At 37.4% G+C, this 14,694-nt stretch overlaps 1 protein-coding gene across 1 annotated transcript in view; it reads left to right on the forward strand.

Annotated features, from left to right (window-relative positions):
• Positions 1 to 155: 155 nt before the first annotated feature.
• The window catches only part of LOC149182961 (secretory carrier-associated membrane protein 1-like), a 46,000-nt gene continuing 31,461 nt past the window's right edge, over positions 156 to 14,694 (forward strand). The window contains exons 1-2 of the mRNA XM_089417018.1: positions 156 to 425; positions 12,802 to 12,867. Of these exons, the coding sequence (XP_089273144.1) occupies positions 366 to 425; positions 12,802 to 12,867 (126 nt within the window). The 5' untranslated portion in view covers positions 156 to 365. The remainder of the gene's footprint in view (positions 426 to 12,801; positions 12,868 to 14,694) is intronic.

Raw genomic sequence — 14,694 nt, forward strand, 5'->3', positions numbered from 1 at the left:
ACCCATGCATACACGTATATACGAAGAGAGTCTAAAATACGGTAACCACAACTGAAATACGAAGTCGATTAGCTGGAAGGAGGAAGACCAGGCAGGCAGAAAAGTTTAAAAGAGAAGCTTCTCAGCCGGCGGTCACATGCGACGATGTATATCCCACATTTTCAAAGCTGTTTACTTTTACACATAGCGAGAGAGGAAACCGTTCGAAGTCAAATTTCGGGGCCTCTTATTCTTTGAGTGGCCGGAGGCGTCAAGAGTGCGAGGATTTATTGGGTAAAGGAGGAGGTGAGGGCCGAGGTTCGTTTTAGTTTTTATTTTCAGAAATCAGAGCATCTAATCTTCAACACGGGCTACAATTTTCAGCGATGGGGAGCCGTTATGATGCCAATCCGTTCGAGCCGGAGGAGGAGGTCAATCCTTTTTCGGTTAGTTCTAAATCGTTAGATCTTTTTTTGAGGGTTTCAATCCTGATGAGAATTAAAGATCGGGAATGTAGTATATAATGTTCTTTGTCTTCAGTCTGATGAACAGGTCTAAAGGATTTTTCTTGGTCTTAAAGTAGGAACTTATCTTGATGCGGTTAAATGGATAATTCATCGTTTAGGGATTTGAAGGTATTAGTTTTTGGTGCCCTGATCTAGAGGATAGAGTAGTTGGCGGATCTGTACTCTGCGCGGATGTGCTTTTGACAAAATTACATAATGTAGGAGCTAAATACCAAATTATGTGTTAAACCCCCAGATTTAGGGTTAAATCTCGAGTCGTTTTTGTAATTTAATTTACCATGTTACAGAGCTTGATCTCTAACGGGGTTGTAGCTCTCTCGCAGGTCGGTATGATGATAATTAGAGAGATTAGTAAATTCTTTAGGTTGATTTTGTTTTCAGAGCTGACAGATCGATGCTGTCTGCTGTTATATATATTAGTGATTGGCATGTATGTAAATGTACGCCAAGAAACATTGCAGTAACTGGTTTTGGTAAGCTGGATATTTTTAAAATGTGATAGTTGTTGCTTTTGATTGGCAAATTGTGTTCCGATGCAGAATACCTGTCTCTGAACACCCTTCTCTCTCCACCTCTCCCTCCCTTAGGGTCATCTTTGCGGTTGTTGTGCCTGTAATGCAGCAAGACTTCTCCAAGTGGTAATATATTCCAAGTGGTAATATATTCTTGTGTGGAAGTTTCGTTCCATATTTAATATTCCCCTTTCCGTTCACTTGTGCGTGCTAGCTATGTTGATTATTTTCATTATTTTTATTATTTCCTTTATATATTACATCACATCTGCAATTGATATATGCCACAGAGGGATTAATAATGGCAATTAAATGCCATATGGCAAATTAAATTTGATCGGTTTTTTATTTCCCTTTATAATATTATCTTGATTATTTTTATAATATTATATCACATTTGCAGCTGATATATGCCATTAAAGGGATTAATAATGGCAATTAGATGGCATCTACCCAATTAAATAATCTCCTTCATATTTCCTACCACACGTGTTTCTTCCGCGTTGTAATGTTACATGTTGCCATTTGGTCTAGTGCGTAAGGGATTGATAATGGCAATTAGATACCATCTGTCCTATTAAATTTTATCTCCTTATTTTTTCCTATGTTGTTATGTTAAATGTTGCCATTTGGCTTAGTGAATGTCTGAGCTTTGGTACACATCTCTATTCTAAAGTTATTTTATATTTTTGTATTTATATATTTATATGGTTTATGAAGTATTTTTTTCCTTGGAAAAAAACTATACTTCTATTTATAAGTGAAAGAAAATACATTTTGCATATACACATTGAAGTGTGTATTCAGCAGGATGCTACCCAGATCTTGTAGTGGCATATTTCAAAGAAAAATAACAAATTACATCTGAATAGTTCTGACAATTTCTGTACTTCATGACTATATAGAAATTGATAAGCCTACTGTACTGCTGTCAAACAACAAAACTGATAACAGTCACATAAAGTAAACATAATATATACAAAAAAAAACTGCTGTAAGGCAGCCTAAGTATAAGTCTGTAGAATGTCAATATCAAACATTAAGCAGGAATCAGGAATAGCAGGAAGAGGCTTGTCCATAAATGGTCTGTGATAAAACTAGAAATGTTCAGGGCCCATTATTTCGGTCACCTGCCATAACCCCTGATCCAAAAGCAGGCCTTCTTTAGAATGCCTGTCAGCAACTCGGTTCGGCTCCCTGTAGACATGAATTCATGAAAGAATTAAAAGAAAGTTTCAGTCTTTTAATATCCTACAAGATATGATCAAGTGTAATGTTCTGACACTACTGGATCCCATTGACCCAGTTAACCACCTTCAAGGAATCACCAAAACACTTAAGATGATCACATCCTTTTTGTTGTGCAAAAGCAATGAAGGATTCACATGCTAAAAGTTCAGCCCAATTATTTGTGCCTCCGCTCAACCCCATTTTGACATAATAGGAACGTTGAGTTGATAAAAGAAGCACAAAACCCCCCATCAATAGAATCCTCTCCCTGTGAAGCCCCGTCGAAATATCCCCAAGGAATGTGACATCCGGATTTTCAATGAGCATTGACCTACCACTAGAAAGCACCTTGGATTGGGGGTAGTGAGAAAGTATGGCTAAACCTTCGACAACAATCTTTTTTGGAGAAGAAGAAATGTTTTAGAAAATTTCCTTATTCCTTGCCAACCAATTGCCCCAACTGAGAGGAAGAGCTAAAAATTTTTGTGGCCTTGTTCTCATACCAGGGGGTCTAGACTCTAGATCTCTTCAAAAGTAAAACTCTCTCATTTGCATTCTTGGCCAAGTAAAGAATTGCAAGCCCACCAAACTTGTTTTGTGAAGGAGCAATGAACAAAACGCTGTTGATGGTTTCCTCACTACCCTTACACAAAGCACACCATTTAGGGCCAATCTTATCTTTGCATTGCATAACATCCCACATAAGAACTTTTTTCTCTATAATGCACCAGACTAGCAAGCGAGATTTAGAAGGGCATTTTGACCATAGTACTCTCCACCACCAGGGAAGCTCCACATTTTGTGTAGTAACATTGAGGTGAAGATATCCCAACTTTGGAGTATACCTTCCATGCAGAGCTAGGGCCCAAACTTGTTCATCATCTTTATCATTTAATCTAATATCGGTTGAACGTAGAGCATCCAAAAACCCAGAGCATTCCTCCTGAAAATTGATCGAAGGTTTAAATCTGTTGCAGACAATCGACCTTGTTGCTAGAGTGTAGTGTGTGCAAGATTATTTGTGGGCAAGGTGGGACAAACTATGATCTCTTTGATAATTAATTAGTTCTTGTGAAATTCTGTGACTGACCCCACTCCCTGGCCAAGGATCGTATCCTAGCCTAACCTTGTTCCCATTCCCAAACTTCCATGCTAGACTTGAAGCAACCAACCCAAATGAATTTAGAACAACCCTCCAAACCACTGAGATGTTCTGTCTTGATTTGTTTTGTAGTCGCACCCAATCTTCCAAAGAGTGAAGTGCAATATGCTTTTGATAAACCACTGGCGTCCAAAGACTGTGAGTAGATAGGAGTCTCCACCCACACTTTGCAACGAGGGCTTTAGAGAACATGAAAATATTTTAGCTGCTACCCACACAATAACTTTGGCACAGAAAGACGATTCCATCTTACTCGGGGAAGGACGAAATGGTCCCGAGATCTTCCCATAAGAACTTGAAACAGATCCTTCTGGCTTTCTCCAAAACACCCTTTGGAATCTAGGGTAATAACATCTAGTAACCTAGAATGGCTTCAAGAATTGCTTTGACTAAGACTAGTCTGCAAGCTCTAAACAACTACCTAAAACTCCAATGCGAGAGTCTCTTTTCTAGCTTTTTGCCAACAACCGTTGCCAATCTACTTTTTTGTAACAAATTGGTTTCAAATAGAAACCCAAATACTTTAAGCCGAATTTCGGATTAGTTAGCACAAGTGGAAAGATGGATCGAATATACATGATCTTGTGCTCTTCCTAATTATGGAAAACTATGGTAGATTTTCTTTCATTTATGACCATACCTATAGCTTTCCAAAAAATATCAAGATCTCATGCAGTTTTTGAATATCTCTAGTTGACCCATTACAAAAAATAAGGATATCATCTACAAACAACAAATGGGGAATTGCAAGTGCATGTGCAATAACAACGCCTCTAAACACACCTCTTTGCTTCACCCCTCCAACATGCTGCTAAGGTCTTCAACAACAAGAAAAAAAAAGGAGTGGTGGCAACGAACATCCTTGTCTCAATCATCTCTGAGCATAAAAAAAGGTGAAATAGATCCATTAGTCATAACAATGAAAGAAATTGACATCAGACAACTCATTATCCAATTGATGAATTAAACTCCAAAATCCACATGAGTGAGAAGAAGTTTGATCTTCTAAGTTTTTATGCTATGCAACCCTTCCCGTGCGACTCCAATGGCCTCATGGATTTGTCTCCCCTCAAGAAAACCAAATTGCTCCTTAGAAATGGTCTTTGAAAAGATTAGCTTAATCCTCCTGGCAATCATTTTAAAGATGACCTTGTACACACAATTACATAGGGAGATTGACCTAAATTCCTTGAGAGAAACGTGGTTGTCTACCTTAGGAATTAGTGCAATGAATGTAGAGTTGAAAGCTTGGAAAACCCTACCATCCCTTGGAGACTCATTAAGAACCCGTAACAAATCCTTGCTAATTAGGATCATATAAAGTAGAGAAAAATTTAACAGCCCATCCATCAAGCCCTGAGCTTTTTTTTTTTTAAAACTGGAAAGATTTGCCTTTAGTTCAACTTTAGACACTTCCTCCATTAGGGTTCTATTCTATTCATCCTCTACAAATCTTGGAAAAAGTTGAGCCATTGTGATAACTTTTGCTATGGAGACCCCCTTTGGTTCCTACCATTCCTAAGGATGTGAGGCCCTCAAAATTTGTTACCTCGCGCCCTTCATTGTCTTCCATATGCCAGATGGTGTTGGCCAATTTCTTGCCTTTTGCATAGGCATTAAAGAAATTGGTATTCTCATCACCACAATCCAACCATAAAGTCGAGCTTTTAAGACGTCAAGTTACTTCCTTGTTGGCGAGGATCTCCCTCTTGATTCAAGCGTGTATAGTTCCTCTTTGGAATCTTGTGACCAATAACCTTTAGCACCAGATTCAGAGAAGGCCTCATTTTTTTGTTCTACCTCCATAAGATCTTCCTCCTCCTTTCTAAAGTTGGAGATTGCTCAATCCTTCACTAAATGCTTTATATGTTTTAAATTTGACTCAAATTGGTTGGTAGCAAAAATCTTAGATCCATCATCAAAAGAGTTCTAATTGTCTTTTACCAAAGCAATAAAGCTCTCGTCTTTTACCCAGTTAGCATTCATCTTAAATGGACTTGCAGGCTTATGGGAATGCCTTTTCAATTCTAACAAGATTGGAGAATGATTCGATTCACCTCCAAATTCCACCCAATGTCGAAGAAGTGGAACTCTGAGCATCATAGATTTGGCCACAAGAAACTTGTCAAACTTTTTTGCCACAATCCAACCATAAAGTCGTGCTTTTAAGACGCCAAGTTACTTCCTTGTTGGCGAGGATCTCCCTCTTGATTCAAGCGTGTATATTTCCTCTTTGGAATCTTGTGACCAATAATCTTTAGCACCAGATTCAGAGAAGGCCTCATTTTTTTTTTCTACCTCCATAAGATCTTCCTCCTCCTTTCTACAGTTGGAGATCTCTCAATCCTTCACTAAATGCTTTATATGTTTTAAATTTGACTCAAATTGGTTGGTAGCAGAAATCCTAGATCCATCATCAAAAGAGTGCTAATTGTCTTTAACCAAAGCAATAAAGCTCTTGTCTTTTATCCAGTTAGCATTCATATTAAATGGGAATGCCTTTTCATTTCTAACAAGATTGGATAATGATTCGATTCACCTCCAAATTCTACCCAATGTCGAAGACGTGGAAATTTGAGCATCATAGATTTGGCCACAAGAAACTTGTCAAACCTTTTTGCCACATTACCTTCCCCCACTCTTTGATTTCTCCAAGTAGGCTTTAACCTCACTGGAGCTAGGTCAATCATGCATCGTGAAGCAATTTTGTGTGTAAAAAAGTCTGAAAGAGAATCTACCTTGGCTCGGGGCCCCAAGATTCAGTTGCACCCAAAGAAAAATTTAAATCTTCACAAATTATCAAATTTGCATTTCTAAGGACAAACTTCCCAAAAAAATCATTCTAGAAAGAAACTCTATCCTCATTAGGACCATAAAGATTAATACAAGTTAAATTATGATCCAGTTCCGCGGAGAAGCCAACCAAACCCAATCCTGAGGGGATGCTCCAGGTGTTATGAGCATGTATCTCTTGGGAATCCCATCCCAATGCCAAACTACCTAAACGACCTTGAATATCTAGAGGTATAAATTTTTGCGAGGGGAGTGTGGATTCTAAATTTTTTGAAATGCATGCACCCTCCCCTAGAGTTTCTTGAAGGAATAATACATCAGGTTGTTCCACATGAACTAATTTCCTGAAAGCAAGTTTTTTGGGGTTACTTGCCAACCCTCTACAATTGAAGGACAAGACTTCCATTGGGATACCTCGTGGAGGGCTATCAATGCTCTAAGTGCCCCATTAATGAAAGTTTGTCTGCTTGCAACCAACTCCTCGCGGGCTTTAGCTTTAGCTAAGGAAATATGCAATTTTTCCCCTACCCTTTTTAGGAAGGCCAAAAACTAGAAATTGACCCAAGACCACCAAAGGGGGCCTTTAAATACTGAAAGGAAAAGTCTCAACCTCAGTTTGTAGAGAATGTCACCCTCATCCGAATCACTAGAGCACCTTGACTAGACAGATGCCCCCAAAGAGGAGTAACTCGAAAACCTTGATGGGATTAGGCAGGAAACATTCATAGGGGGAGGCAATTTTAACGGCTTTAAACAAATTCTAGAACCCATAACAAGACAAGAAATACCCCTAACATCCATTGAGATAACAATAGAGCTAGAATGAAAATTGACTGAAGGAAGGGGGATCGAATTACCTGGAACATAAGTGTCCGCCTCAAACAATTTGACCATGGCCAAGGGATTTGAAGATGAGATTTCTATTTGAGACACTTGTGAAGATACCAACATAGAGCTAGGTAAAGAAATAGGTGTCGGTTGATCCTCAGACCTTCCATTATCCTCCGCCTGAACATCGACACATTCACCCAAATCCTCCCCTACAATCTTTTTGTTTCTTGGAGACTTTGCTAGAAGATGTGGAATTTTTGAAACGGAGACTGCAATTGTTATCTAGATGACCATACTTGTGACACCTTTTGCATCTGAATGGAATGCATTCGTAATCCAAATCTTGTAATTTGACTACACCTTTCCCAATTTTCATAGATTTGTGTAGCTTCTTCTGCAGATCTAAGCATACTAGAATCTGGTCCATTGTCTTGTCTGTCGACTCTCTAAAGGAATAATCAACATCCAAGAATTGCCCCAAATTGTTGCGCAGATTTGCAAAACTTTGAGGGTTCCACATATTGGCTGGCAAGCTAGGGAAGCGTACCCAAACCAAACTTTGTCTTAATGTTCCCTTCTCACATCAAATAAAGGGGTCCAAAACTTGAAGATCATTGGAGTAGGTCAGTGGCCCATACCACTTCCTCATGAGTCTTGAAAATACGTTGAATCCAACCCTTGGCGAGAATAAAAACGTCTAGGGCCTCTGAAAACAAAGGGTTTATATTCTGGTCCCTTGATTCAGCAATGGTCTCTAAAATAAACTTCCAGCCTCTGGTCTGACCCACCAACGATTTGTTTGCAAGATCAGTCTCTTCAACTATCTCTACATCATCCCCTAAACACAGATTGTAAGCAATTGAGGTTTTTCACGCTAGAAGACTTGATTCTTCTTTCTCTTTGGAGAAGACCCTTGATCACTTGCTTTCTGCATGCAAGGGTTTGAAGCTACCCTCTTATTTTTTGCCAAACTAGTTCCACAGTTTATACCCTACTCAGTGGGCGCTTGAGTCGTAGCAAAGTTATGAAGAATTTCATCAATAGAGGGGAGATTTACATCAAGTACCAGTGCCGTTGTAAAGGTATCTGAAACAGTTGGGGGAGACCATGTGAAATTTCCAAGATTGCAATAAACTGGAATTTAATCTTTTATCTACTGTAAATTATTTGTCTTTCATAATCAACTTTACAATAAATAACATTTAAATCACTATAGTAATCTTCAAAAATAAAAACGTTGCGGAACATAAAAACTAGAACTAAGAAAATATGCACACACATAAAAATATGACACAGTTGTTTTTGGACAAATGTCCTTGGAAAAACCTTGAAGGGAAAACCAGTGTTGTAGATAAGTGTTTTATTATTATTTAGCAATTTGAGAGTACAATGAATTGGTTGCTTTTCACTAGCAAACCTTCGACAAATACTGATCTCAACTGGAAAAATAATCTAGAGATTATTTATCTCCCTCTGCAACTGGATCCTACCTCTCTCCCAACAACTCGCACTTCTTGGCTATTCACATTGCCTGGATGGAAATGCGTACGATTGCCTCCAGAAATTCATTCAACCGATGGAACCTTCTCCCAACAAGTCGTCTTGCCTCCTGAACTGCTCCTAGCTCACTTGCTCTGCCTCTGGATGATACATTTGGCCTTTGGTTCACTGAATGAGCTCCTTTGCCACTCACACTATCTACTAGCAACTTGCACTAGCTAAATACAAACTTTGCAGATAATTCAGCCTCCTCTTCCTGTCTTTCAGAGACTGGAAAATATTGAGGAAATCTCCTCTGGAACTCTGCTCCCGAATCTTTGTTGAACCCCTGCCTTTGATGCCTTTCTTAGCTTCAACTACACCCTTGTTGAACACTGCAACTGAGTAAGTTGAACTGCTTGAACTTACTTTGATGCGATGTCCCTTCTCCAAACCCTTCGACTTGCTCTTATAATCTCTCGCTGGAGTCTTAATTGCCACGACATCTCAATCGACGGCTAAGATCAACTTGACTTCATCAATAGAAGTCTCTAGAGCAAAATCGTACATCCTCATTTAATTCACTTTAATTAGCCACATTTTTCGAAATATTTAATTATTGGGTAATTAATTTAGTTAGGGTGTTTCCAAGTTTTTTCTTGCGAAACCTTTTTTTGGGTTTTGGAGATCTCGTGTTCCTTAGCCCCCTAGACATCATAGAGCCTTGAACACTTGTCTGTTGCTACCCCAAAAACTAACACTCCCTCTTAGTGAGGAAGGTGTTCTCCACTACTCCCTTTTGCTCCATGAAGTAGACAATCTTTGCTCTACTCAAGGTTTTCGTGAGTATATCAACAACTTGTTGATCTGTGGGAACATGTTGTGGCCGAATTGATCTGCGTTGTTGGTGTCTAACATTTGTGATATAACTAGTTGCCATAAATTAGCAAACCTCCAATAAATTTATTCTTCACTTTTTCTAGATGATTTGAGCTCCTGGAAACTACTTGGCTGCCTCCAAATCAATTCGGCCTCCCTTTGAGGCTCTGAATTGGCTTGTGTAACTATGTGATCTCCGACGACAAACTCACACTGCTGAAAAAATAACCACGACCTCCCCTGGAAAATCAAACCACCAATTGGGAATTGCTTCTCCTCTGCAAATCGATTTGACTAGCAAAGTACCTTGTTGCCTCAACAACTCCCTCTGTCTTAGTCAACTCGCACTATTGGAGAGATTGCAACCTCCCTCTGCCACTGAGAAGCTGAGAATCTTTGTGAAGAAAATCCTTACATCTTCTCTATGTGTGTCATGTTTGACCAGATTAAAGAGTTGTGGGACAATTTTTCTATCCTTGGAGAATAGCCTGGTAAGAGACAATCATTCTTTCCTTATTAAGGTCTCGTTACTCAAAAGAGTGGGCACCTGTTACTCTATAAAATGGGTGCCTCTATTAGGCTAAGATACCTATTAAGTAACCCTTTTGGCCTAGAGTAAAGCTTGTAATGTTAGGGTTTGTTCATTAATAATAGTAACCTTGCGTTGTAAGGATCCTTTAGGTTTTTGACTCTGTGGTTTGAAGAGTTGTATGTTCCCTAGGGTTTGGCCAGCCCTGGGCAGCTGGAGCATGAATGTTCTTGGATGTTTGACCTTGGAAATAACAAACCTATACTAGTCTATATATGATGAGGATAAGGCACCAACCAGATCATGGTCACTAGTTATTGTGCCTTAGGCTAGCCCATATGATGTCACACAAGTTGTTGAGTTGGTACCTTGGTATCTAGGCTTTTCTTAAGTTAAGTCTTAGGAATATTTAATTATTGGCTAATTAATTTAATTAGAGTGTCTCCAAGTCTTTTCTCGCAAAACCTTTTATGGTTTTGGAGATCTCGTGTTCCTTAGCCTCTTAGGGATCATAGAGACTAGAACACTAGTCCGCTGCTACCCCCAAAACTAACAGACTACCCAAGAACGGGGATACTAGGAAGGATGAAACCCCTCCGCTTAAAGTGGGAAAATGGAGCCCCACATCTTGAAAACTGGCTGAAAATGACCCCAAAAACCCAAACAACCCTTCTCTAGAAGTGGGTGGGTCCAAAGAAGAAAACCCCCCCATAGATGTCGTTTGTGAAAAATCAACAGCAAGGGTAACATTATTTACTTGTGTATCCACCGGTGAGATCCCTGAACACATGGCAGTGGACAGCGGGGTGTCTGCAGGAAGCAACTGGTTATTATTCCATCAAAAAACTCCATAAGGATACAAACTCCTTTCAACATTCCCTGGAGATGAATTGCAGTGCTCCTTGAAGGATCCATTGCCACCAGAAGAAACAAAAATAGATCCCCTATAAGGACTCACTGTATCATAATCAATGACCTCTTGGTTGTCCATACCTCCACCACTGCGTGAGCTCCGGATTAGCAAATCCTTGCAAACCCCTCCAGCAAGGACCCAAAAACGAAAACTGAGCAGAGAGTGGTGTATGAAGTTAGTTTTGAAATATAAGTTTATAACTTGATGTAATAGTATTCTTTTCTTTTTAATTTTTATTTATATTGATCTTTTTTAATTTTTAATTTTTATCTTCTTAATTTGTGATAATGCTTGAGCGTTGGGGTACATTTTTTTTTTATATATATTGTTAAATATTATTTAAATTAAAAAATCTATCAATATAAAAGTTAGTTTTGAAATATATATATATATATATATATATATATATATATATACACATAATTTAATTATTATCTATTTATAATAATATGATTATTTTCTATTTAAACAATATATTTTTATAATAAAATTTATTTTTTATTAAATCCTATTCTTTCTCTATATATACATACATATAGACTATGTTTTTATTATATTGAAGTGCTTGTACATATATTTTTTTATGTCCATTTAAATGGTTATTACATTATATGTCCATTAAAAAAGTGTGGTGCTCTAGAGCCTTCCATATATTTATAAATTTAACTATTATTCCTGAGTCGTTCATGCTCCTTTGGTATGTGGGTATCTCGAATGACTGCATCCCTTCATATCAGATCTCTTTGAAAGCTCCTATCTTCCTGCGAAAAGATGATATAAATATTATGATCGGGAAGCATACTTATAGAAGCTTAATCTAGACTGCATGGTTTACCCTGGCAGTCCCTTAGTTCTAATTCGGTCTTCTATTTGGAGGATCTTCTTTAGATTTGAGTTGGAATGGTTGTTTGCCCTGATTACCTTTGCTGAAATTGTTCACATGGCCAAAGGTTCCATCTCTGCCAACTTGCTCCCGTTGTGCGTTGAAATTGACCATCAAATCTCTTTTGAAGACACTATTTGCAGGCAAGACTGAAGAACATTTTATTTTTAGGTGCTTAATTTATTAGGAGATTCGGGAAAGATTTGATGGTCTGTTCAACGATGCAGAGGATGGCCTATCCTTGTTACTGATAAGAGATGTGTAGCTTTATTTCTCAAGGAGGTTTTAACTTGTTATCCTCAAGACCAGATCATTCCAGCATTTAGAAGAGACTACCATTACTGATTAGTTTTTCCTAGAATATGTAGAGTGAGGAAATTGAGACAACTACATGATGGCTACAAAACTGTGAAAGAGCAAAAAAAATTTAAGAAGATATGAGTGAAACACAAATGGGGTTCAAAACAAAATGCTGATTTGCTGAAAACAATCTCTTTAGACTGTGTTCTATGGAAATGCAAACTTTACAGTACAGACTTAAACTGAGACGCCCTGCGTATATGTTTCCATTTATCAATATGTTGATTGGAAATGATAATAAATTAATATTTATGAACTTTGGAAATACTAATAAATCAATAGTTATGAACTCAGGAACTTTGAGCGGATAAATTAAAGTGCGGTGCTCCAGAGCCTTCCATATATTTTTAAATATAAATATTTCTAGTCAGTATTCTAGCGAAGCCACATTCTCTTCACGTAGCAAGTGCCTCGTAATCTCAGAATTTGGTAGAATATAGTTTAAAAACTTAGTGCAGCATCTAACAGTACACAAAAAAATGGAGACTGCATTAAATGGAATTGCATCTCCAAAGGTAAATGTAGCTGGATGTAAATGATGAAAAGTTTGCAATTTAGATTACTGTCTTGAATATGTTTGAAAGTTTTTGAAGCATCCATTTATGAAAAGGGTTCTTTAATACTCGTTTTGGGAGTTTTTGTGGTTTAACTGTACTTAGAAATTTCTAACTTTGAGAATTTTTTTTTGTAAAACTAATGTTCGAGGATGATGTGTTTCTGATAGGACCCATTAGTACGAGGGCAGATGCCAGGACAGTCCAACTTTTCAGGAGGTGCATTTTACACAACAGTAAGTCTAATAAACAAACATGATATACTCTGAATCATACTCTCATCTGTATATGTAGGTGATATTGTCAACGAATAAATTAGAAAATTGTTCATATGATTCTTGAATTAAGCTTTATAATGTGCAATAAATAGATCTTATATGTACTGACAGCCCAAGTAATATCATGAAAGGAATATGGTGTGGAGAACAGGCATGACCTGACTTAGTTCGAAATATTTCTAGTTTATGAAAGTCATGCTCTTCAATATTCATCATAAAATTATAAGCTTGTCTTTTTTAAAGACTGCCAATTTAATGAATATATTGTGAGTTCTAAATCAGGAATTAGTCATCAAAGAAATGCAGCTTATATTAAAAATTTAATGCTTTTGGAATAAATTCAATTTTAAAGTAGGAGTCATAATTTATTAAATTAGTTGTTCACTTTTTTGAAGAGTTTAATAAATAAGTTGTGAGCTCTAAATTAGGAAATTGTGATCAAAGAGAATGCAGCATATGTTAAAATTTTAATGCTTTTGAAATAAATACAATTTTAAAGTACGAGGCATAATTCTTTTTGGTGAAATGTGTCAAAAAAACATGCCTTTATATAAATTCCCTTTTGATATCAAAACTCTCATTGAGAAAAGTTCACATTTTTCTGAAACTGTTTCGGGTCACTTTTATTGTTAAAAGAATCTCTTCCTCTACACGCAAACTGGACCTCTACAGTTAGGAAATAAACAGTTAGGAACCTAGAGAGTGGATATACGATGCCAATACTCTGCAAGGCATCTTTGAAAGAAACTGAACACCTACTGTTGTCAGAGAAATGTGAGTCTTCTTATCTCTATATCCTCCTACTTCAGGAAGAATGGAAGCAGTAGGTAGGTAGCTGCTTGTGCCTGCCCGCTGAATTTGTGGTCAAATTAATGCTATCGTTCAGTTAAAGTTGGAGGCTTTTGTTGTCCATCATCTTTTAAAAAACCTTTTACTAAACTAAAAGAACTTCGAAGCTGCAGGCGAAAGTCAAATGCCATCTCAAAATGGACGTTTTTTGTATTTGAGGTTACAGTTCTTTCACCATACGAAGATTGTATTACTATTATGCAATCAAAGTGATCCAGTTTATTGAGAACTGAGCCTTTTTGGGAAAGACTACGATTAGGAATAATAGAAATCATTATATAGTAGAAACAAATGATAGAGGGCAAATTTTACTTTTCTGTGGGCCTAAACTGTTGAACTTGAACCTGAGTCGATAATTTTTCAGACATTAGCTAATAATATATTCCTCTTCTTGTTTTATATTCTATGCTTCCTTTCAATATTTAAGTTTTAGTTTGAGACTTGAAACATTTCGTACTGTAGCTCTAAATCTTTACCATCTGGTTATGTGGAATACTTTCACCTGATTTAGCAATGAGGTAATAAATCATGCATATCTAGTGAGCGTGAAGCTTGTAAGGGGAACAAGTCCATCACATGTTTGTGGTTGCATCAAATTAGCTACACCAATTCTAGAAGCTTAACATATTTTAAATTTATTCTCAGGGACCTTTGTCCATGGCAGTGGAACACATGCGGCTCTGTATATGGAAACTGAGAATTTGTGAAAAATGGAAGGATTACTTAAGATCTATGAAGTAAAACATGGTTCAGTGATTCCTTTAGTCTGAGTGGTCCTGATGAAGTATTTGGCTGCCCAAATAGTTGCTTTCCAAATAATTTGCTCTCCAAATAAATTAATATAAAGGTTTTGGTCAAGTTAGATATCAAATTGGCGTACGACATTCTATTTTTAATGAGACGAGGGACCTCTCTAATCTCTGACTTATTCATTCA

Source organism: Pinus tabuliformis, chromosome 3_2 (assembly GCF_031772625.1).
Source record: "Pinus tabuliformis cultivar Carrire ecotype Pingquan chromosome 3_2, CPIR1, whole genome shotgun sequence".
NCBI lineage: Eukaryota > Viridiplantae > Streptophyta > Pinopsida > Pinales > Pinaceae > Pinus > Pinus tabuliformis.